The sequence below is a fragment of the Strix uralensis genome, chromosome 3 (genome assembly GCF_047716275.1).
Source record: "Strix uralensis isolate ZFMK-TIS-50842 chromosome 3, bStrUra1, whole genome shotgun sequence".
NCBI classification, from domain to species: Eukaryota; Metazoa; Chordata; class Aves; order Strigiformes; family Strigidae; genus Strix; species Strix uralensis.
In genome coordinates, this window is record NC_133974.1 from 72,012,021 (window position 1) to 72,036,229 (window position 24,209).

Below are 24,209 nucleotides of genomic sequence, written 5' to 3' on the forward strand. Positions count from 1 at the left end.
TTTTCTGTAGTATTATAGGGTTTTGAGATGTTACTTCTGGTCTTTTTTTCTGGTTTAAAATGACTTCATTAAATTCTTTGCATGGAGTTTCCAACATTCAAAATATAGTGTAATAGGATCGTTGCAGTTGATTTCACTGCTAGAGCTATACATTTGTATGCCAAAAGCCAAAATCTGGAGTACATGCAACATTTTCAAGATTACAAAATTTTAAGTTAATTTTCTTTCCTTGCTTTTACTGATTTACAGTTAGTATTTTGGCAGTGCATTAAGACAACTGAATAGGTGTTAAGTCCTGTTGAGTCTCCAGAAAAAAAAAAATTCAATAGATTTTAACTGAATACAGCTTAAAAAAAAAATCCATTTCTTCTCTGGAAGCTAATAAGTAAGCAGTGTATAGCTTCACTTTCTCCTTTCATTTCATTTGACATTATACTCCAGCCAAGGAGTAGGTATTTATCCATTCCAACAGAAGATGTTGTGTTAATCTCAGTAGAGGATCTGCCTGGGAAAAACAGGTAGCTTGAGTCACCCTGTGCCATAGTCCATATACAATAAAAGGGTGTATTAACTTCCCAGTACCGGCGAGTGGATGTATATCTTCCTGAATTGTATCAGCATGGGGAATAAGATTGGTATCTGTGGAATCACTCCGTAAAAAGGAATCTATTCTTCTATATATGCCACTAAAAATATAACTTATTCCATACTTCTGAGAGAGACTGGAGTCATAATAATAGGGTAAATTCTATGCTATGTGCCCAGAGTAGTAAAAAAGTGATTTATGAAACACAATGAGGGTCTTACCTCCTCGTAATTAGGTGTTAACATCTTCAGAGTAGTGAAAAACATTATATTATAAAGTGTATTATGGAGAACATTTTTGTCAGTCTGTATAATTAACTAATTTTCCATATTAGAAGAGTCTCATACAGGAGATCTTGTGACACAGCTGTTGTACCTGCCTTTTGTTCCTCTTTTATTGGTGTTAAGGTACATGGTGTGTGCTGCTAAACACTGGCAGTGTTTGTAATTATGCAACCTTCCAGCAATAAAAAGTACATTTCAGCCTGCTGATTTATAGACAATTGTTGTGGTCCTCACACTTAAGCGCAGCAGGTCTTACTAACTTCAGTGTAAGTCATTTGATGGTTTCTTTGCTGCTTCTCATTTTATTCAATGTTTTCTCATACTTCCCCTAGTTTTCCCCAACCAATATTTGATTCATGTTGAAAGGAAAGTGCTGTAGGTGTTAATTTATGTCTGAACCCCAACTGAAACCAGTATGATTTACTTGGATGATGTCTTCAGGGATACTTTCACTGCCTAACCTTAGTACCATGCCTCAGTTAGGGTGAAAATCTAGTTTTTGTGATTTCTGTCACAGAGGAGTGACCAGTGAATCAGTGATGGGCGATCAGAGGTTTTTGTCTATAGTGTGAAGCTATACACTGTGGAAACCACAGGTATTTCCCAGGCTTGGTTTGCATATGAATTCCAGATGATTTTTGACTTCATGTTGGGATGAGGCAAATTCTGGCCTGAACCCTGATTTGAGAGTAAGAATACCAAACTGCTCAAGCTGGAAGGGAGCTGTGTTGTGCTCAAATGGCTTGTCTGATGGGCACATTATGGGCACCAGGGTTACAGTGCACTGTAAATCTCACTTACCCTTCCATTTAAATGTATCCTATACCCTCTATAAGAACCCGCCTCTCTTCATTACTGTAGAGTGAATTTCAAGAGATGAACCTCACTATTGGGGCATTTAGATAGGTGGTGATATTTTTTTAGGCCTTCACCTCCTGTTGGATTAGGATGGCAGCTGCTTATAATTGTCTTTATTGCTGAATTATTTTAGCACATAATTCTTCAGTATTATATCATGCAGTAAGACCGATAAAGCTGCTCCAAACTTCAAACAGGAAATTATAACATAGAAGGTGAGGAAAATTAATTGCATTTATGTCAACTGCCTGTGATGCAAGACTGGGACAAATTAATCTCCAGTGACCTGTTTGCTCCATTGATTTCTTTGGTGTTGTATTAAGGAGGAACATGATCCATTATCTATTTCATTGCTAGGAAGTAAAAAAGAACATTGATTAAATATAGCCTCATAATGAGTTTTAATGCTGCTTACTTTATTTTAAATACATGAGAAAATAGACTTTTTAATTATTGTGGCTATTAGAGCATGTCAAATCTCAGATGAAGTCTGCTTTCAGCAGAGTTCTTTTTCCACTTTATGCCAAAACTGTGTCTCATTGAAATATTAGTTCATCCAAGCCGAACAATGAAGGCAGGATGTTTTGATTTTGGAGACTAGAAACCTTTGCTTTCTCCTGATTTGTATAACATTTCTACCTTTTCAAGAGCAGTGTTTCATTTGTTAAGTTCATCTTTTCAAATCTGTGTTTTCACAGAACAGAAGTAATAGATCAAGTTGTTGTACAAGCATTCTTTTTTCAGAAGGAAAACCCTGAAAATAAGTTATTAAACCTAAAGTAATTTCAAGAATTTTGTATTCTGATTGTCATTTTAGTGAATCAGCAGGTATGAATATTAGGATTATGTTATTTAGCAGGTCTATGAATGCTGACAAGTCATGGAAGCTAAAGGGTGTTTATTTCATTTATTTCAGCTGGACCAAGTTTAAACTTTTTGTTTCTATGAGACATTTTGTGATCATTAAAGTACTGACCAGCTGAGAGCCATAAGTTCCACAAACTGGGATGTATTTAAGAAGATAGAGTTCAGTGATGTAACCTTGCTATTCAAACATTCCTAAAACATCATCTGTTTGCATATTTTTCAGTATTATCATTGCTGTGTTTGTGAATGGAAAGACATATGCTAAGCAATTTGTCTTAAGTAGAAGCTGACACAGTGCTAACAGCACTGGAAGCCTGCAAGGCCTGGAGGAGAGGAGAGAAAATACAGCAACTTAGTGTAACAACTGTCAGCTGTGAGAAAGTAGCAGCGTTGCTCAACCAGCTACACCGCTTTAGGGATCTTTCCTTCATACAGCTCCTCATATTGCTCAGACTGAGAGAGTGAAATTTCTCTGACATACTAACACTAGGCAAAATATGCTGGTAGATTGAAGTATAACTGTAACAGTACATCCATAAGTTGTGCGTATTTTGTAGACTCATAGGCAGTTGTTGGTGTGTTTCTTTGCTTGTTTTAGGGAGCAGGAAGTTTTTTCATTGTATCATTAGTGGCAGAAAGCATCTAGTGTTACAGTCCTGCACCAGAAATGTTAAATAGTTAAACAATATGGTGGCAAAGCAATGGTTAAACGATACATTGATATTAAACATTATAAAATGTAAAGAAGGGGACCAGCCTCTCTTTGTGCTTCTGTTCAAAAGGAAGGGAGGTAGGATGTAATGCTGGTGAGCCTTTTAATATCTGAAGTCTTCTCCCTTTTCAGCGCAATCCTCCCATGCTGGTGAATGATCTGTTTGAAGATATCAAAGATGGGGTAATGCTAATTGCCCTTTTGGAGGTACTTTCAGGGCAGAAGCTGGTAAGAACTTCCTTCCTTCTCAATGTACAAGATAGTTGCATAACTACTCTAGGATACAATTTTTGAATATGTTTCTCTATTTGTATACTGTAAAAAGCCTCACTGCTACATAGCAAAATAAGTTTATTCACAGAGTGGGCTATCTGGTTACAGAACAACAACAACAACAAAAGAGTATTACAGACTGACATTCTTAATTTTATGCATTTTCTATTAATTTTGTCTTAGTAGTTCATAAAAATTGCTTATTTGTAGTAGTCTTTGCAGTTTATCTGGGTATTACTACTATGACACAAACAAGGTCCAAACCACAAGCTATTTCTACACATCTTGAAGAAATGACAGTTTTTCTTGTTAAATTTAGGGCTTTCTCTCTAAAAAAAAAAATAAAATTGAGCCCCCCAAATTTTATGGGGTCTTATATCCATTTACCTTGACAGCTGCTCTGCTACTGTAAAGAACCTTAAATGATGCCAAATGGCTTTTTCAAGTTGTGTGCAGAGGCCACATTGTGTACATGGCAAATAGGCTGCCTCTTGGGAGCCAGGCTAATTTTGTGTGTGTGATGTGGGAGAAAAATGAAAGGGTTTTAGGCCAAGGGCTCTCACTTTTTCCAAACCAGCTCGCAGAGCGGATGGAGTAAGTCCGTCATTTATCTTGCTCTAGGGTTCAGACATCACCTGTTCCCACACATGCAGGCAATCTGCAAGTGTCACAATTTTGCCTCTTTTTCATATTTAACGTCTGTTGCAATTGCAGGTGATAACCAAAATTAGATACTTTATTGTAAGATGGGAAAAGACCTATACTTTGAAGTGTGTTTCTGCTCTGTTGAAATACACCCATTTCTGTTTCTGTTCGTCTAAGACAGAAAGTCTCCCTCTTGTGGCAAAACAGAAGTAGTAAAACAAGAAAATTTTAATGACAGCACTGGATTGTATCCTGCCTATATTAATTAGTGAAAGACAAAAAATATTACAGAACCAGAATAATGTCTGGTTAAGTTAAAGGTTATGTATACCAGAATATGATATTCTGTAGTAACTGCAAGAGGAATTTCAGAATCCATAGCAGGCCTTTGTTAAATCCATTTGTAACTTTATGAACACAAATTTAAATGATAGTAGTTAAATATTTGCATTATAATATAAGATTCAGTGGGGAATTTAATTACACTGTAGAGTATTAGAAGCCTATGATATGTTCTTGATTTAATTCAAAGGGTTCTGTCTGTTTTTAGCCTACATGTCTGAAGTTCATTGTTCGGTGAGAGTTTGTTTGGGTTGTTTAGTCACCAGCAAAGTACTAAAGAGAATGGATAAAAATTCCCTAGATAAAATGTCTTCACTACAGCCTGATTTTTAAAAATAACAATGACCTTGACATCTGCTTTGTATGCAGAAATATTTTACTGAGTGAATGTTGCCTTCTCTCAAATACATATATGTGTGTGTGTATAAAAATAGTAGTAGTTTATTTTACATAAGAAAAACAGTTCTCTGATTTGAGAAAGTTTATGGGCTGAAGCCGACAGCTTGCATCCTGAAGTTATTAAGACATATGTAACATTTTTATAATAGAAGTATCACATTTATGTCCCCTATATCTGTTAGTCCTCCCTATTGGTATATGCAAAGACACAATTTGACTGTAGATTTTTACATGTGAGTCAAAGCATACCATAGCAGACTATGGTACGTACTTGCAGTTTACCCTGTTCTTTCTCTTTAAGCCTTGTGAGCAGGGACGTCAGCTGAAGAGAATTCACTGGGTTGCCAACATTGGCACAGCTCTTAAGTTTCTAGAAGGAAGACGGGTAAGTTTGGTAACTCTTAGTCCTGTTTTTTCCTTCTTTTCTTCTTTCTTTCCTTAAATGTATGATTTGTATCCACCTGCCTGTTCTTACTCTCCAAAATTTGAGCTGTGTATGCAGTCTTCAGTTTCTACACAGTGCCTGAAAACTGCAGTAAAGTAAAAATGACAAGATCCAACACTAATATGTAACAATGCATAGGGTAAAATTCCTTTTTAAAATTTTTCTGGTAAGAATCACCTAGGATGATCTCCTTTTTTTTTTTTTTTTAACGTTCTCTTCCACTCTTCATGTTCTCTACTTTCCTGTTGCTTTTCTCAGCAAAGAACAATGATCTTCAGTTCAGTAGATGCATTCATTTATAATTGAAAGAGTAGATTTATGGACTTCACTAGGTTATACATGCAAAATTCTACTCCTTGAAAGTATAGATGAGAAAATTTAGAACAGTATGACCCCTTATTAGCTTGTTGGGATTTAAGACTAGTTTCCTGGATTGATTCTGGTGAAGTCAGTGCTGTGGCCATTTTAGAAATAAAACAAAATATTTTATAAATTTAACAAAAGACAGAAAACCTGAAAGCTCAATGTCATCTAGGTATGAATGTCAAATAAAAGCAATCTACTTCTACCTTTTCCCCTGACTTTTCTCTCTGTAATGACTTGTACCTATCTAGTTTTTTAATTAAATTGCAGATACATTGTTCTTCTAATTTCTGCATTTTAGTTCAATTTTTCTCAAGGCAGATGTAGCACCTGATGAATTTTATGTCTCCACAACGCTGCACGCCAGTAGTTATTGGATTTTGGCATTCTTTCCCTCTCTTTAATCCTATGGCATCTTGACCTAATTATATTTCTGTTATATGGGAAACTTAGCAGATGCCTGTAGAAAGAAATCTGTGAGAACTTTTTTTAATTGAAGAATGCATAACCAAAGCAAAGACAAATATATTCCTAAAGCAAAATTCAGCTTTAGCTCACAATTTCACTATTTTATGTAGTACAGTTTGTTAATACGATGCATATCATATTCAGCCTGAGAGTGGAGACAAAGAGAGCTGCTTTCTGGTGAGACCTGTATAATCTAAGACAAGGCTGGGGTGAAGTGCAAAAAACCCATGTTTCCTAGTTTACATGTCACAACGTAGTGGATGACTCGAACTTTGAATGACCCAGCTTAGGTCCCAGAAATAATACAGCAGTGCAGCTAGATAACTGACCCTGCTGATGATCAAGATAGACTGCCGGAAATGGAGCACTGTGTTCTTGCTTCTGCTGAGTATTTCTGTCTGGACTTAAGTTATTTTTTTATGTACTTTGTATCAGTATGCCAGATTTTGTTCTAGAGGGTGTTGAAATACACAGTGTGTTAGGTAGATTGGTGTGCATTAGCAGGTGGTCTCTAGGTTGAATCCAGCCTGAAGGGTGCATCCATCCAGTCTGTCACCTTTTTCCTCGCAGAGGAGGTGGGGATGCTGTTTGGACAACAAATGCTTCTTCACCAGCTGAGTGCAGTCCCTGATCTGTACTCAAAGGTGAACAAATGGAGATGGGTGGCTGTGTGCAGCACTTTGAGGAGTGCCAGCAGGGTCTCCTTCTTCCATGGGCTCTCCATAAGTAAAGTTTATTACACATTTAATCAACTTCCTATTTTCACTGTCCAAACAGACTTCTGCATATACTCCTGTAATACTGCAAAATGCAGCTGGAAATTAACAGTTATCATTCTGGACCAAACTGTTTTTTCTGTGATTCTGAGAAGTTTAATTTGTAGTTTTAGATCCATTTTGATGGAGTATAAGACAAAAGTAACACAATAACTTGACTAGAGAGGCTATGCTTCTGTGAAGAGTAGCCTAATCAGAAGCTTAGCTGAGTCCCTGTAAATCTTTTGATCTGTACCACATATAAGAAAAACCTCGCTTTCCAGAAAAAGAGAAGCTTCCGTTGGAATTGGTCCAGCAGAGAGAATGAGACTCTTGGTATATTTTTCTTTAGGTAGGTAATAGAAAATTTTCCTTATTGACAGGTAGAGAAGCAAGTAATGTCAATTTTCCTACTTTTGTCAGATTTCTTTGTAGAGAGGATTGGAAATATAACCTGTGGGGATTTCTCCTCTGCCTCTTCCCAAGCATCCTGTGGAGTTTTAATTCTGAAAAGAGCTTCACAGCCCTGAACAACATTTTTTTTGCTCTTGACATTATCTAGTGGATTTCCAGCTTCTGATTCAGAGAACTGCAGTATTTTCTCTATTTTGGGGAGATAAATGAGGTCACATGAAGTCATTCTCCTGCTTCTCTTTAACCTGTTCTCCAAGGTTGTTCCATAACCTTTGTCCATGAACAAGATTGCAGTGCATGAACACTTTAGGAGCCGTTCATAGTTATATCATGATTGATGGCAGACTCTTAGTTTTGCTGAGGAAGTAAGTATTAGCATATTTGCTAATTTTCCAATACTACCTGTTTTATTCCATTTCCTTGAGCATTAGCTACCATTAATTTCTTTATGATATACTTTTTATGCCCTCCTTTACTGCCTTTTATCTTATGAGCTTATTTTAGTGTGATAATGTATTCAGACTATAGATTAACATTTGGAGGTTAAGAGTCACGGAATCTGTTCCTATTTTTGTTGAAAATCTTCATGTGACCTTGGACAACTCATTTTTTCCAACTCTTTTCTTGTTTTAAAAAAACTATAGTCAGGTTTGTCTTGCAAGGGAGCCTTAATGAGTGGTGGTACTGGAGAACTGTGGCATTCTTTTTTCCTTTATCTTTCTTTTATGCTTTCTCCCCTGCTTTTCCTTTTCTTGTTTATTCTTAAATTCACTTTTCTCTTTCCATTAAATCTATTAGAACTATAGTAAGAAACCCCTGTATAATTTAAAATCTGTTACGGAGTATTTAATTTGCTTTCCTTATTAATTGTCTTGTAAGATGTGCCAAAACAGTGATTTATTTGCATTATAAAATTAAATTAATTCATTTACCTAATAATTACTCATTTAAAACTTTTTTTGTATCATCTTTTTTCCTTTACTTTTCATGCTAGTCCATATACAGAGGATCTCCGGTTTGTACAATGGTTCTATGTAATTTTTATTGTTCTTTCTGCTTGAAATTAAATTTTTTTTCTACAAATAATAGCATGCAATGGTCTTAAAAATCTTTCATTATCTATAGCTATACTTGTTTAAAAGCACCATTCAATTATTTTCTTTAATTAAGAAACTTGTAATTTGATTGCAAAGTGCGTTACAAATATAAAACCTATCTGAAATTAATTTCAGAATTTTTATCATTCATTGTATGTGGTAATGTTTTCTTTCCTATATAGATTAAGCTTGTCAACATAAATTCAACTGATATTGCTGATGGCAGGCCTTCTATTGTGCTTGGCTTGGTGTGGACCATAATTTTGTATTTCCAGGTACTACATTTTTTATACTTCAGTGTAGCTTGCTCAAATAATGACTCTGATCATTATTTCATATGAACTGGTGTGGTTCCAGTCTTTCACCATAGCTAAGTGACTTTGTAATTAGCTGAGGATTTGATCCTGCATAAAGAAACAGCTGATGGTAGGGGTGCTTCACATTGGGTAAAATTAGATACTTGTCTTTGGAATAGATCGGTCTGGGCCTAGAATGGACTTCCTTCATCACTGGAACATATTCTTCCACTTTCTCTGAAGCATTCAACAGAGCAACAAAAGAAAATAATAGAATTGTGAATTCTTGTTACAAGTGCCTTTAGCAACCTCAGTGGTGATTGTGCTGTATGTCTAATTTCAGTGCACTTGATGTCAGGCAGTAATTATATTCAAACAATACATGTAAACACCCTGATTTCACTGGGAGATGCAGATATTTACAAAGATAAAATTTAGCTGTGAATGGTGTAGATTGAGAGGGGTTTGAATTTGTAGAGGAGAAATGATTTGCATTCTGTTGAAGTTAGGTGGGAGGAAGAAATGGTTTTCTAAATCCTGTCCATATGAGTTAACAAAATGAGTCACTGCTCAACAACTAAAAAAACAACTGATGCTGCTCTTTATGGAGTTCTTTGGCTTTGGCTCTCTTGTGATGCAGCTTTCATGTCAGAGATGAACATATTTAAGTTTAAAAAAGAAAATTAGATAGCATGTTTAAAAGAGAACTAGATAGCAGGCAATTTAAACATGTTTCATGTCAGGGAGAACAGGGATGTTGATCTCCTAAGCACCAACCAGTGTGATGCCTCAGTGGTTCAGATCTCCTTCTCAGAAGAAAAGTTAGCCAGAATGATATTAACATTTTTATTTTAATTTATAGCTCATTGAGATGAACAGGGAAAATTATGCTTCTCAGAGTTATTGAAACTCTAGTTCTCTGCATCAGTTTTACTTGGGTCATTTTTTGAGCTTTTATTTAGTTGTCACAGGCAGATACATAATTTTAACATGAATGAAACCAGAAATGCATGAGAGTTGTGGTTCTCATTGTGGCAGACTCATTCTGTGATGTGACAAAACTTCGGGTTTTAAGTAGACAGCATAGACAATCTTGCAGCATCCTCTGGATATAACTTTTCCATGTTAAAGAACCAAATTGTTAGTCAATTTAATGTTCTTAAGAGTCAAGTTAATGATTTTCATTTGATGAAAGGCAGGATGCAAATAACTGTCATACACCCTCTGCAAGCACTACTAATGCACTTGGCCTGCAGTACTTTCACTGTTCCTTCACAAAGGTACTTCTAGGCAAAACTGCAATTGAATTTGTGCCAAAACAGTACAATGGTAAATAAAGAACTATGCAGATGAGATCATTGAGGTCACTTCCATTCTTTAATTGAATGAGCCTCCTCTGAAATTAGTGGATTATTTTATAATTTGAATACAAGCTAAATGTAAACCATCGTCTCCTATTTCAATGGTAATTTGTGATAATAGATAACATGACACACTTGCATATTGTTCTAGCTGTAGGGTGTCAAGAAAGTCAATGATTGCTAGATGTCAAGTACTTCTGAAATTAAGACCATCATCTGGGTACGTACATTAGCATTTTTGAAACTACTTTAATGTACAGTTAAATAAAACACAGCATAGCTTCTGCCCAACTTTCTTTTGTCAGTTGTATTAGGAAATGTAAGAAACTGGTGAGAATTAAGATTATCTACAAACAGTCTATTAACATTTTTTCCCCACAGATTGAAGAGCTTACCAGCAACCTCCCACAGCTGCAGTCGTTGTCTAGCAGCGCTTCTTCTGTGGAGAGTGTTGTCAGTTCAGAAACTGCGAGTCCCCCAAGCAAACGGAAGGTGGTAACCAAGGTCCAGGGAAGTGCCAGGAAGGCTTTGTTAAAATGGATTCAGTACACAGCAGCAAAGTAAGTAACTCAAATGAACTGAATTTATATCTTAAGTGCAAATTCTTCAGATTCTAAACTCTCTCGGTCAGGGATTGTCCTTTTGCTCTGTATTTATATAGCACCTCCCTGTGATCATACTCTTTTTGACATCTGAGGCTGCTAAACGTTACCACCATACAACAAGCAAGTAATAAATAACCAATTGCATTAATTTTACAAGCAATCATGTTTTACAGCTTCTGAATAATCAGTGGGATTACCTTTGACAGAACGAGGAAAGGGGAATTAGATTCCTGAATGACAGGCTATTGTCCTGCTGCCAAAACACTCAACGTGACAATGCAAGTCCCACACTGACTTAGCATTCCTCAGTGACAGAGCTTGTAAGAGCACTAAATTCTGGCACTTGATGTTGAAAGGTGAAGAAAAATTGTGAATATCCTTCTGCAGTTTTGAGATACAAGGAACATATTATTGCAAAAATTGCCCTGAATTTTCATTCTTTTTAATCCAAGTTATTTTGGAGTTATTTCTTGCTGTTGCTTGTTAACTTAAGAATCTTCTCCTTTATTTGGTGTAATTGTCCGACATTTGGTCTGCTTCCAAAAAGGCATTAAAAAAGTGCATAAATTGTATCAAAGATACAACAGTAGTTTGATGGATTCCACATTAAGAAAATAAAAATCAAAGATGTAGATGAATAAAATGGATTTATTTGTTCAAATTAAGGAATTACTGCTATTTAAAGAGGTCAATCATGCAAAATGTGGAGGGGAAATGGCCAGTCATAGAATGGTGCCTCAGAGAAAAGAAATATAATTGTAAAGATACAGACTTTCTCCAGTTCTCCAATAAATAGGTAGAATACAGTAGTTTATAGTGCAGTACAGTCTAATTTGGCATTCTTCCTATTGCACTGTTTTCAGTAAGACACAGACAACTGAAAGTGGTCAACTGCAATTTTCAGACATGTAAACAAAGAAAATACAAAGAAAGAGGTTCATAAATGAAACTGTCAACATTATTGGGAAGAGTAGGTGAAATGTGTTGAAAGAAGCCTAGAGGAAGGATGGTACACTTTGCCTAGCCCTGCTTCACACTGTAATTTGCAGGGACTTGCTCATTAAAGTCAGTGAAAGTGTTTCACTGATCACAGTGAGCTTTGAATGAAGCCTCATTCAGAGTTACTGCTGTGAACCTCCCAACAGCAAGACTACCTTAGCGTCTAAGTGTGTCCTCAAAGGAAGTTTTCATGCTCAGACAAAGTAAAACACAGTCTTGCAGCCTGTGGACAACCATACCTTTCAGAATTACTTTTAAAAGAAGGAGTCAGAAGTGTGATCCAGTTCTGATTACTTTCTCATTGTATGTTGCTATTTCTTGATCATTTGTGTTTAGTGGACATGTAAGTGTTATGGGTGTATGAAATTATATTATCACTCATTCTTTTGGTAAGAATATAAAGAAATCTGTGTGTTACATTTTCACCTGAACAGTGGTGAGTCACTGTTCATTCTTTTATTTTAAAAATAACGGATTCATGCAGTCTATTTTTTTTTTTTTGTATGATACTGATGTACCTAACTGAACTGCAGTAGTTAGAGAGAGAATAATGAATGAAGCTGCATACTTCCACAGACTCTGTGTGTCATATAAGAACCTTAAGAACATTAGCGCACTTCATCTGTTCAAAATACCGTTGGCTTATTTCCACTAGCAAGCCAACTGGGGGCAAATACAGCATGAATATCTTAAAAAAATCTTGGATTTCATAGGCAGAAGGGAGTTTATGCAGTGGATGGTTGGAGCTGTAGTCAGCATGATTATCACTGCAGAAACAAGAAGTGGTTTAGTTTTAATGATGATAGCCAGTGGGTGGACCAACCTATCTCCTCCTGATATTGTTGCAAGTCACTTTCTTTTTTCTTTCATATCCTTTAGGCAAGTTGGAATTGAAATCAAAGATTTTGGACAAAGTTGGAGGAGTGGTGTTGCATTTCATTCCGTTATTCATGCTATCCGCCCAGATTTAGTGGACATGGAGAAAGTGAAGGGAAGGTCACATAGAGAAAACCTGGAAGAAGCCTTCACACTTGCAGAAGCAGAACTAGGAATTCCAAGGCTTCTTGATCCAGAAGGTATCTAATACATAGTTGAAAAAAGTTTGAACTACTTGCTTGGGATAAATCAGATGTGCTAATTCACAGTGTTTAGACATTTAAGCAGCATTTTGTGCCATTCAGCTAAAAATTAATTTACCATGTTCTATACTTGTCTAGACGTGGATGTTGACAAGCCAGATGAAAAGTCTGTCATGACCTATGTAGCCCAGTTTTTGAAGCACTATCCTGATCCTCATCATACAGTGACTGATGTGCAGGAGAATGAAGTAAGTTTGTCTTGCATAACTATACAAATCAGTTTATCATGAGGGGGGCTTTATAAATACATTTTGTAGCTTTGTCGTAGTTTATTATGTTTCCTTTCAATTATGTTTCCTTTCCTTTCAAGTGAAAAGCAAGCACAGTAGGAAAACTGGGGAAGATTAGCTGAGAATAAAGGAACCAGTGTTGCAGATGTTTACTAGTAGATGGAGCAAATAGAATGGTGATCCTGCAGAGATTTTCCTAGTTTCAACAGTAGGAGCCAAAAAGAACACAAACAGTTATTGTAGATAGTAGCAAACCAATGGATCCTAAAGTTCCCTAGGAGGTTTTCAAGCATAACACCAATCAGATTGCAATAATTTGTTTTCTGAAGCAATGCACTGCTTCTGTTTCTATCACACTGGGTTTCTGGATAAGAACAAGAACAGCCCAAGAGATTGCTTAGGTATAGCCTCTGAGCTTTTAGGCTCGGGAGGCAGTTACAATTTTGACACAGGTTTCTTTCTATTGCACAGTGATGTTTGACTATCACTCTAAGGAATTGTTTTCAGTCATGGTTTTTTCTTGTTTTTTGTTTTGTGTATGTTCTCGTGCATTGGCTTTGCACTAGAATGGCTACACTCAGTGATGCCAAGTGATCATGACTCACTTCCTAATCCTGATCATTTGCTTTCTTCATGTCAAACACAGGAAACACTGCTGAGACAATCTGCTCAGCCCCAGCAAGAGAGGAAGAGTAAGCACTTTTTAATCTGTGTTTCTTTGCATTCTCTACAGAGCTATAGAAGAGCTTTGAAAGGAGTGAATCTTCTTCCTTATCACTATATGTGGCTAAGGCAGCTGTAGCTTTGCTGTCCAATTCCAGTGCCTGAGCACTGGAATTTTTCATTTTCCTTGCTGCAAAATTGGTCTGAGGACATCCATGTGCTGATTCCACAGCATCCCACTGAGCAATGGGGCTGCCGAAGCAGAGGGAGTGAGCACTGAAGCCTCACGCTGTGGCCTGTGACAGGCTAAGGCCATCCCATCGTCTCCATACCATGGCACACAATGCAGTTTCTGCTGCCAACAGCCTTGGGCAGGTCTGTTGCCTGTGCTGGGGTTGGATTTTGAGGAGCAGCCTCACCACCTTCTCCTGAGCTTTATGCAGAGGAGGTGCAGGAGAATGCAGGACTCAGCCACTCCACACTCTGCATGCCTCTGGCTATACCCACAGAGACAATAGCACATGAGCTGTGAAAGGGAAACTACTGAGTTGCCTCCAAAATTCCCAGTGAATTACTAGGAAGTGAAACAACACAAATTCATCAGTTTGACATGCTTAGCTCAACACCACTTCCTCTTCCTAGTTATCACTAAGATATTCCAGTACCAACCCAGGTGAATTTTGGTAGAACTGCTGGTTCCCTGCATGTCACACGGAAGAAATCAGTAACTCCTAGACATTGAGAAGAAAGCAAGAATTTGACATTACATTAAATTTATTATGTCATTGTTCTTAATTTCCCTGAGGAAGAACTATATTCCTTCTCACACCCCTGATGGAGTGCCTGGCAGTTTGAGACAAACTACTTCTCCAGTGGAGTCTCCAGTCAAGAACAGCAATGGGACCCTCAATTTTCTCTGATACAAATTCTGCTAATCCATCTCTGGAGAAATTCGCATCCCTATTAGGCACCTATGTCCACTCTATACCTCGCTCCCAAATCCTGTCCAGCAGGATTTCTTCCAATTCCCTTGCCTCTGGTCATGGTACAAAATGATGACCACATGGCATTGATGGAAAAGAGATCTGGATGGATCCAGGCCAGTAAGCAATACACAAAAAGTCCGGGACCCCGAGTAGTCACTGGCCCTAAAGCAGTGAAATACATATTAAAAACAGTACAATTCTTTCATCTGTTTGGGACTGGATAGATATAAGCTCTCAAATGGCTAAACTTTTGGCACACTTTGGTCTTTTATTACTATAAAGTTTTGTATTTCTGTCATATAACACAGAGAGAAGCTTGTTTTGCACTCAGCTGCTTTACTTATGACTTTTCAGGGAGAATCTGTCAACAGATAATCAAATTTCTCATACTCAGGACTTGCATTTTAAGATATTTGATCTGTTCTGAAGAAAATCATAATGATAGGTTTGGAAGACTATCATATACGAGTTTCAACAAATGTTAGGACCTTAGTTTACACAGCTCTGGAGGGGATGGGGAAAGAAGCCAGGACTTAATGCAGTTGATCCTGTTGACTGCAGGATACCTAGATGAAACAAGATATCCAAATAATCCTTGGCAAAATAAGAGTGTCATTCATCTTATATGATACTTATGGGGAGAATCCAGTGCTGAAAATCCAACAATGCAGTTTAAAGATATACAGACATTAGGATTGCATTCCATATTTATACAGTATTTGAAGGGAAAATTGAAAAAAAAAAAATCTCAATCAAATACTTTGTAATCAAATATCTTGTGGAGTTCTTTTTTCACTGAGTGCTTTCACATCTTTTAGCCCAAATTCTTAATTGCGTATGAGTTGGTGAAAATTAAGCAAAGGATCATTTAAATCACCAGGTTAAGTAAGGCTATCTCAACAGCAGATTAAAATTAATAGTGTTGCCAGCAGATCAAGGGAGATTGCTAGCTGGTGAGGACACACTTGGAGCACTGTTTCCAGCTCAGGATCCTCACTACAAGAGACCTGGACATATGGGATAGAGTCCAATGAAGGACCACAAGTATAATGAAGGGACTGGAGCACCTCTCCTATGAGGAAAGACTGAGAGAACTGGGACTGTTCAGCCTGGAGAAGAGAAGGCTCAGGAAAATGTGTATAAATACCTGAAGGGAGGGTGCAAAGAGGACAGAGCCAGGCTCATCTCAGTGGTGCCCAGTGACAGGACCAGAGGCAGTGGGCACAAACTGAAACACAGGAGGTTACCTCTGAGCATCAGGAAACACTTTTTCACTGTGATGGTGACTGAGCTCTGGTACAAGTTGCGCAGAGAGGTGTCTCCATCCTTGGAGGTATTCAAAAGCCTCCTGGACATGGTCTTGTGCAGCCAGCTCTAGGTGGCCCTGCTTGAGCAGCAGGTTTGGACCAGATGACCTCCAGAGATCCCTTTCAACCTCAAGCCTTCTGTGATTCTGCAATTCTGCCATAATATTTAAGAGCATAGTTGACATATTTAAGATTTTTTTTAATGAAACAGCAACAATGGAGGTCCTCTTGCAATGCAAGAAAAATGCTCTTTTCTAAATGGCATCGTACAAGAATGGAGATTTAAATGCCTTTAAAAAAAATAGAAAGGTGGATTCTGTTTATAAGAGCAGGAACTGTTTTCTTTAGTACTTAAAACATTAATGAACTTATCACTTTGCAAATTTAAGGGAAATCTTTTCTAATAGAAACAACTGCTTGGAATCATAGTACGACAACTGACTTTCTTGACCACACAAGCCATTTAGGTACCTTTTTTAACCCCCTACTGCACCCATGGTTATTCTGATATTCACCTTGCTAAATTATTTGACTGGGCAAAATGTAAAGGAAAAACTACTTCTTTTCTCAGTGCACAGAGTTGGCACTGAATCAGATACAAGATATTTGTGTGACTATATAATCCATTTAGATTGAAAATTCATTTGTTCTGTTTCAAGAGTGTTGTCCACAGGTTCTGTTCTAGGTATACAAACATATGCAAGATCAGACCAAACATGTAAGATCAGTTAATTTTAAAATAGCCCTTTTGTGTTTTATGGAAACAACGTAAGTGAATTGGATGCCCTTGTGATCACCGTAGTGAACAGCACAAGGTAGAACAGTATCTATTACCTCTTTCTTCCCTCTTACTGACGTGGAATATCCATGTCCATCATAAAGCTTTCCTTAGGAATTTTGCATCATTTGGTTAGCTTAGTTATTCATTACTGGATTCATCCATCTTTAAGAATCTTAAAGCTAGGTACTTACACTCCACCTGTAATCAGCAAGAGATAGACACTTTTCCAGATGGCATCTTTCTCAAGATGGTGTTCTAAATAAACTGTCTTCTGGAAGTTCGTGTTGCATAGCATTTCAACAGAGTTAAAACTGACTTAGGTGAATCCTTCCCTTAGGTAATGATAGATAAAATATTGTTGGCAGTTGATTAAAAACAAATCCAGACATGCTTTATATTTTGGTGCCCAATATAATCCCCCTATTCTTAGCCTTGCTGTCTTCCCCCTGAAGTCTAGTGTAAGGAAATATGTATCACAGAATGGTAGAAACTAGGTACCTGGGAGAGATAAACTTGCAAGACTCTTATCCCTTAAACTCCTGGGGTACTTTTAATTTCTTGTTTTCCAAAATTAAGCGCTTTTAGGGTATATTTCATCTGACCTGTGTTAAGTGCCTACTATAGAATGAGTTGGACAGTAGATGCTAGATGCAACTGTTTTTTTCTATCTGTGAAAAAGAACTGAGAGAGTGACTATCTCAGTTGCAGATGCCTACATTTAGTTAGAGGAATTCTACTTCAGAGTGGAGTGTGTCTGCATGCTTTTTGATTGGGGGAGCAGGCAGGATTTCTAACCCTCTCCCACTGCCCTCCAGCCAGCTCAGCTACCACTGTGTCTCCTCGACATGTGTTGTCCACACAAATTCCTATTCATCTTCCCTCTTGATTCAATGCTCAGTTTATAAGGAATTTCCATTGGAAGAAATAGAGTAATGATTGAAGCTTATCCCTGATTTGTGATCAGAGGGAACATGTATTTGCATGTGCATTTCCAGAATTAAAAGGGTTCTAATATCTCATGCATGGACCAGTTATGCACATATGTGAACTTGTGTAGTCAACACATCTCAAAGAATCACAGTTACTCTAAGGTAAGTAACTATTTTTCCAGATAAAATAAATCATGTAGTCACTAGTAATCTGCAAATTAGATCTAATATGAAACCTGCTTCACTAGATATGATGCAGACACTTTGTAATATGAACTTTATAATATTTTAAGTACATCTTGTATTCTTACACACGTGGCTCTCTTATTGTTCTCTCTGGACTTTCTGCCTGCTTTGCTTTTTTTTTTCCTTCTTCTTGTTTTCTCATTTATTTCATATTGCTAGAAACTTCAAGCAATCTCAACTTTCGTTATTTCTTTTATGAAATTTAAGGTAAGGGTAATATGCTCCAGAATAATTGCTTGAATTGGACCTTTCATGCTTGTTTCTGTTTTTATCCTGCACTTATTTGACTTTAAATTTGGGGTGATTTTATGTAGATTGTTTTGCTAGCCTTATGTTAATCTTTCCAAAAGAGCAAATAGATGAACATAATGAGTCTTAGTCTACTTTCTTCCATTAGCCGATCCTAACAGCCTAATGCTTAATTTTGCAAATTTCACAGAAATATTATAGGAAAGTCAACTTTCCCATAATAAATCTCAGACTATGCTTTTTATTGTCTTAACTATAGATATATACATAAAGAAACAGATTATAGGTCGATGTTTCTTCCCATCTAATCTAATTTTAGATGGATATTTTTGTCTTTATGTTTATAGAGTAGATCTTAATTGTATATGTGATTGTGTAAGTGATGTATGTGGACTGTGGGTTGGAAGGAGAGTGAGCATTCATGTGTAATTGCATGATATGCACTGCTTTTTTCAAATAAATCATGATTTTTAAAAAATATACTTTTTTAATCATCTTGGACATACTTATAATTTTCTAGTATTAACTGAGAGAAGTTCAGAAATCTAACAGGGAATGTTTGAAATGAACATTCAGAGGTGAAAATGCAAGACTGCAGGAATGAATATGTTATGAAACAAATAACAGATGTCACTGCAGTCAGTCAGTAGTGTTTGTAGCTTGACCTGATCCAATTAAATACCTTGGTTCCATGCTCATTTGTGTGTGTTGTTTGTTTCTTTTCTTTTTTTTAAATATATAAACAATAGGTTATTTTCAAGTAAGTATGATTAAGGGCTCATATTATGTATATCTAACTAGTTAGTGATATGTGTTGAAGTGAAGATTAATACTGATAGCAGAATTATTTCTGTCTTCTCAAAACATTCAAATAAGTTTGAACAGCTTTAATGGGACCTTGTACATTCTTAGCCTTACACCACCCCAGTGCATTGCTGCTTAAGCCAGTGAAAATTTGAAGTGGTAAAAGCTCTGTCAATTTCTTGATCTTGGTATAAATTTAACTATAGAGGAAGCACGCTCCTTCAAAGAATTCCTGATGTCAAGTCTTTCTCTTCTTGTGCTCTAATGAGCAAGTAATTCAGACGATAATCCTGCCACTTCCGATATCCTAATGCTAGCAGAGTTCCCCAATGTAAGAGGAATTTCCTGAGAAGCAGCTGCAAAAATAACTTTCTGAGCTCTTGCAGTGATTTACTGTCTGCTTTTACAGATAGGCATTAATAGCTCATCCCTGAAAACGATGCTTGGCTCAGCATTCATCATGCATCTGTGATACTGTTGTCAGTGAACCTGTTTCAGTAACACGTATACACATATACATTCAGTAACACATATATATATAAGCCAGAGTTTTCAAAAGAAGTAGAATCATTAAGTTAATTCATGTATAAACATTTTTAAAGGGACTTGATTTTCTCAGCACATAGGCAATACAATAGTTCAACATCCCTGAAAAGCAGGTGACATAAATTTTTTAGATTTAACAGGTCATATTTGAAAATTTTACCTGCGCCCAAGAATTTGAACACTTCACCTGGTTTATAATTACATATTAGAGAACTCAACAAAGTACTCCTTTTCCAGTCCATAATTAAATTTCTCATGAAACACAGATGTGTATTTTTAGGTCTTCAAACACTAGAGTATTCTGTATTATGTAATTTTCAAATTAACTATGGCATATCAGTTAATAAAATAATGTTTTGACTCTGAGTCTGGGCTGAAAACTTTCTTTGTAAATTTAAATGATACCCCCTTATCATATTGGAACTCATAAACACTTTTCTCTAATTACCTTCTTTGATGTTCTTTGGCAGTTGAGTGCTTCAGTTCTGTTCATCTCTGCAAATCAGTGAATATTCATAGAATGGTGTCAGGATAAATTAATACTTTAAAATACTCTTTGGAAGTAGCATGCAAAATAAGTCATAGTGGCTTAGATAAACTGAAATAAATGTGATGTGCAGGCTTTAGAAAATAGTTTACATATCTGTAAGAATATCCTTTTGATCTTTTTTTACTAAGAGTAAGAACCACTAGGCACTAATGAAAATCTTGTTTGAAGACTCATAGTTCATTAAACGTGGGGGGTGTTGGTAACAGGTGCCTTGGTGTCTAAGAAATTGAATCTTTTATGTTGGTTACCCAAACTGAGACTTTAAAATGCTTTTGTATCAACCAAGGACCACAGAACCAAGTTTACAGGTGGTAAGTGATACATTGAACTGGAAACCTGTGAGAATGTATAAATAAATAAATAAAATGCTTATCATGCATTGTTGCACAATGTCTTTAACAGCATTCAGTTAAGTGGTTACTGAAACAACTATATCTTCTACAATTAAATAAACAAAAAACTTGTCTAATTAAATAGTAAAAAAAACCCAAAACACAGAAGGCTCAATGTCACCTGTTAACTTTATCTATTTACCTAATGTCAGAGAAATGGTGTGGTTTAAGAGAGGTGTGACTGTTCCTGTGTTCTTTATCTTCAGGTACCATAGAGGTGTTCTTGATCCCAGTAATATTCTATTTCAAAAAGATTTGGTCAGACCTAGTTTTAGCCATTATTAAATTTTTAAGCTATGTTCACAGGAATCTTGCAAAATACCTGGTTTACTCACATTACTGTATGAACAGTTGCAGCCACATAGATGCTTTTGCAAAGACTTAGCTTAAGGAGGTGCTTCTCAGCAATAAGAATGTGAACCACAGAGGAATAAAAGCCAGTGTTCTACAAAACGGAACTAAAAGTAATATACACAACATTGTGACACACTTATTCTCTTCCTGACTTCAAGACTATCTTACTGTTATAGGACTTTCAGTCCATTAAGATCAATAGTTTAGTATTGCCTTTATGGAGCTGACAGCTAAATACTACTAGAAATCTCAATAGTCTCACTAAAGTTATAACTTCTAGTGAATGCAGTGCATTTAATACCACAGTCTTTTTTTTGATGGCTGAATGAGTTAAGAGTTCTCTCTTACATTCTTCTCCTCGTAGGGGAGTAGTCCTGGCTTTGCTGTTTATTTCAAATAATCTTGATGTTATTTTCCACATGCAGAACCAACTATCAGACCAGAAAAGTAGGAATTTTATTCTCCTTCTCTGTATTTAAATGATTCAAGAAGATGGAAACACTAGGAGTTTTGGCTTCTTGGGACAGTATGTGCAGTCAAGGAAATCCCAGCATTACAAATAGCTGGAGCCAGGAAGTGTTATATGTGTCCTATACTGTTTCTCAGGTACCAGCTTTTGGCAAGTGTCAGAAGACAGGAGCATGAGCTACAGTGAAATTTGTTCCAGCACAGCTGCTCTAATATCATGTTAACCTTGCTGCAACTACCCAGCTAAGAATTTACCTAGCAAGTTAACAGATATAATACCTGTGATATTTTCACAGTCTGTTGTGCAAATCCTGTCCAACCAACTACCACTGTTTTGAGTAGAGGATCAATAAGAGAATTAGAAATACATCAAAGAAGGGTTTCTTTCCTATCTGAGGATCCTGTCCTTTCTTCAGCTGAATTGAAGCAAGAGCTCTATGCTTTTAAAATTAGTAAGAGAGGTTATAATTTACATATTTGAGGCAGCTTTCAAAGAAAGGATCCATAATTGGCCCCTTTCATAGGTTAGGATCTTTTCTTAAATTACTTTGTTTCTTAAATACAGTTAGTGGCTATTCTTTTTCATCACATGGTCCAGTTTTTCTTCTCTCATGTAATGTTTGAAATGTAATCACTTGTTTTAGGTGATTAACTCATATGATGTGGTGTTGCATTTGTTTGCTGTAATATAGCTGTTTCTGACAACTTTTACAGTAATGTGGCTTCTTTGGTTTCAAAGAGTAGCTTCTGATTAACAGCCACCACATGTGGTTCATTGATTGGAAATTTGAGACAGACACTTGTATCCTACTTGATTAGCCTGTTTGCACAGTGCACAAGAAAACTTTCTGTTGTCTATACTAACCTTCTCGTATAACATGCTCACAGGCCTGAGATCTCCTGTTAGTATTTCCTGTTCACTGCCAGGTCACTGAATTCTGCAAGGAACTTTGCAGCCTTGCGAAGCACCAGTGCCATGAGAGACTGAAGTGTTAAGGCAAAACTGTAAAACAAATATGCTCTTCTTCAAAGCCATAAAATGGCATGGAAGGAAAAGAAACTGAGTATGACCCGGTTTTCTTTTAATTTTCCTTGTTAAAACATTCTCTATCAAAATATTTTGCTGACTTCTGAACTTGGAGCTTGATGTCAAGTATTTCCCTGAAGTCACTCAGAAATTTATTTTTTTTTTTTTCAGCAATAGCAGACTAGATAATAAAATAGTGGTAAAAGATTATAAAATCCTCTCCTGTCTCAGCTCAATTAACTTTTACTGAAAATTGACTCTACAAATATATGGAAGACTGAAATTAGTTGTTGAGGTATATTTAAAGGACTTTGTGTTAATTTAACATCAGATGAGAACTCCAAGTAATATCTTGTGACACTGCAATGTCCCAAATTGTCATGATTTCACCACTGTAAGACTCACGTCTAGATGCTGAGTTCTCCTCTTGTACTCAGGAAGTGCTTTTCAGTTGGACCATATGAAGATAAAGTATGAGAGAACTGGGCCCATATGTTCCATTGGTTTCACTACAACTAATGACCTTGACTTGCTAGAGAGATGTTAATTTCTGGACTCTCTCTGACACCTCTACTAATAGACTGCAATGGTCTTTTTTGTGTGTGGTTGTACTAAATCATAGAAGGAAGACAGACTGATGCTGAGAGACCTAAAAGTGTGGGCAGAACAATTTGAAAGAGACTTAACCCGAGCACAGGTGGCAGAAACAAGCTTACAGGAGAAATACCAGGTAAGCAGTAGGGAAAATTTTGTGTGATAAGACATTATTGTCATCACTATGTGTAACACGTATTGCAGTATTTTATGCAATCTGTATATATGCAAGTCAATATACTGTAGTTAAAAGAAATAATGATACAAACTGTCTTGCCTTTTATTGGTGGAGGAATTACAATGTCAGCTCCAGCTTTGCTGCGTAGAACAGTACACAGATGGTTTGCCTAACACAGAGCTTTTTCTAGCAGTGTGAAGAAGGACTGTCCTACTTAGAAGCAAGCATGTGTCTGTACAGTCCTTCCAGATCCTGAGTGATATAGCTCAGGTGGGAGGTATGACTGAAGGCTGGATGAGGTGACAGGTGGAGAGGACAGGGCTTAGAGCTTAATTTTTAACCCCTCAATCAAAGGTTAATGTCTAAATCAGCAATATAAATTTTGGCCTAAATTTTTGCCTGAAGCTTGGGTGCTCTCTAAAAGCAGCCACTGTCTGTCCCAAATAGCATTTGCTAGTTTATCTGATCAGTGATTATTTCCTTTCATATAGGGTTCAGGCATCTGATAAATGAAGGGAAATAAAAAAGTCCTACTTATATTTCCCTGGAGGATTCTACAGTCTATTAAAACCTTTAACAAAATGCATTTCAGTGTAAATATACAAGTTTACTCCTCTTTGGGAAGGATTAGGACTTCTCAGTACAAAATTGTCATAACTGCAGTACTCCATAAATGTTGAAGAATTTAATTGTTTGACTATATGCTACATTGATTAGATTTAATTTTCTCTTTGTGCAGTCATTTAAGCATTTCAGAGTACAATATGAGGTAAAAAGGAAACCGATTGAACTTGTAACCCAGTCATTAAGGAAAGATGGTAAATTATCACTTGATCAAGCTATTGTGAAGCAAGCATGGGACAGAGTTTCTTCCAGGGTAAGTTGATAATTATTATGCTAAATGTTTTTTGTTAAATGAAAGATGAGAATTTAAATAATTTAGACACCTGTTTGCTATTGATTTTATTAGGCATTAGGAACCTAAAAATGGACCAAG

The 24,209-nt window shown here is 36.6% G+C and overlaps 1 protein-coding gene across 15 annotated transcripts in view; it reads left to right on the forward strand.

Annotated features, from left to right (window-relative positions):
- SYNE1 (spectrin repeat containing nuclear envelope protein 1) overlaps positions 1-24,209 on the forward strand; it is a 322,241-nt gene that overhangs the window by 64,395 nt on the left and 233,637 nt on the right. For 12 of the 15 annotated variants that reach the window (XM_074862820.1, XM_074862818.1, XM_074862830.1 and 9 more), the window contains exons 4-12: positions 3,440-3,535; positions 5,268-5,351; positions 8,406-8,426; positions 8,691-8,783; positions 10,547-10,725; positions 12,649-12,845; positions 12,987-13,096; positions 23,063-23,170; positions 23,952-24,089. In XM_074862820.1, coding sequence (XP_074718921.1) covers positions 3,440-3,535; positions 5,268-5,351; positions 8,406-8,426; positions 8,691-8,783; positions 10,547-10,725; positions 12,649-12,845; positions 12,987-13,096; positions 23,063-23,170; positions 23,952-24,089 — 1,026 coding nt within the window. The remainder of the gene's footprint in view (positions 1-3,439; positions 3,536-5,267; positions 5,352-8,405; positions 8,427-8,690; positions 8,784-10,546; positions 10,726-12,648; positions 12,846-12,986; positions 13,097-23,062; positions 23,171-23,951; positions 24,090-24,209) is intronic. The other 3 variants (XM_074862825.1, XM_074862834.1, XM_074862835.1) reach the window with 1 other exon arrangement.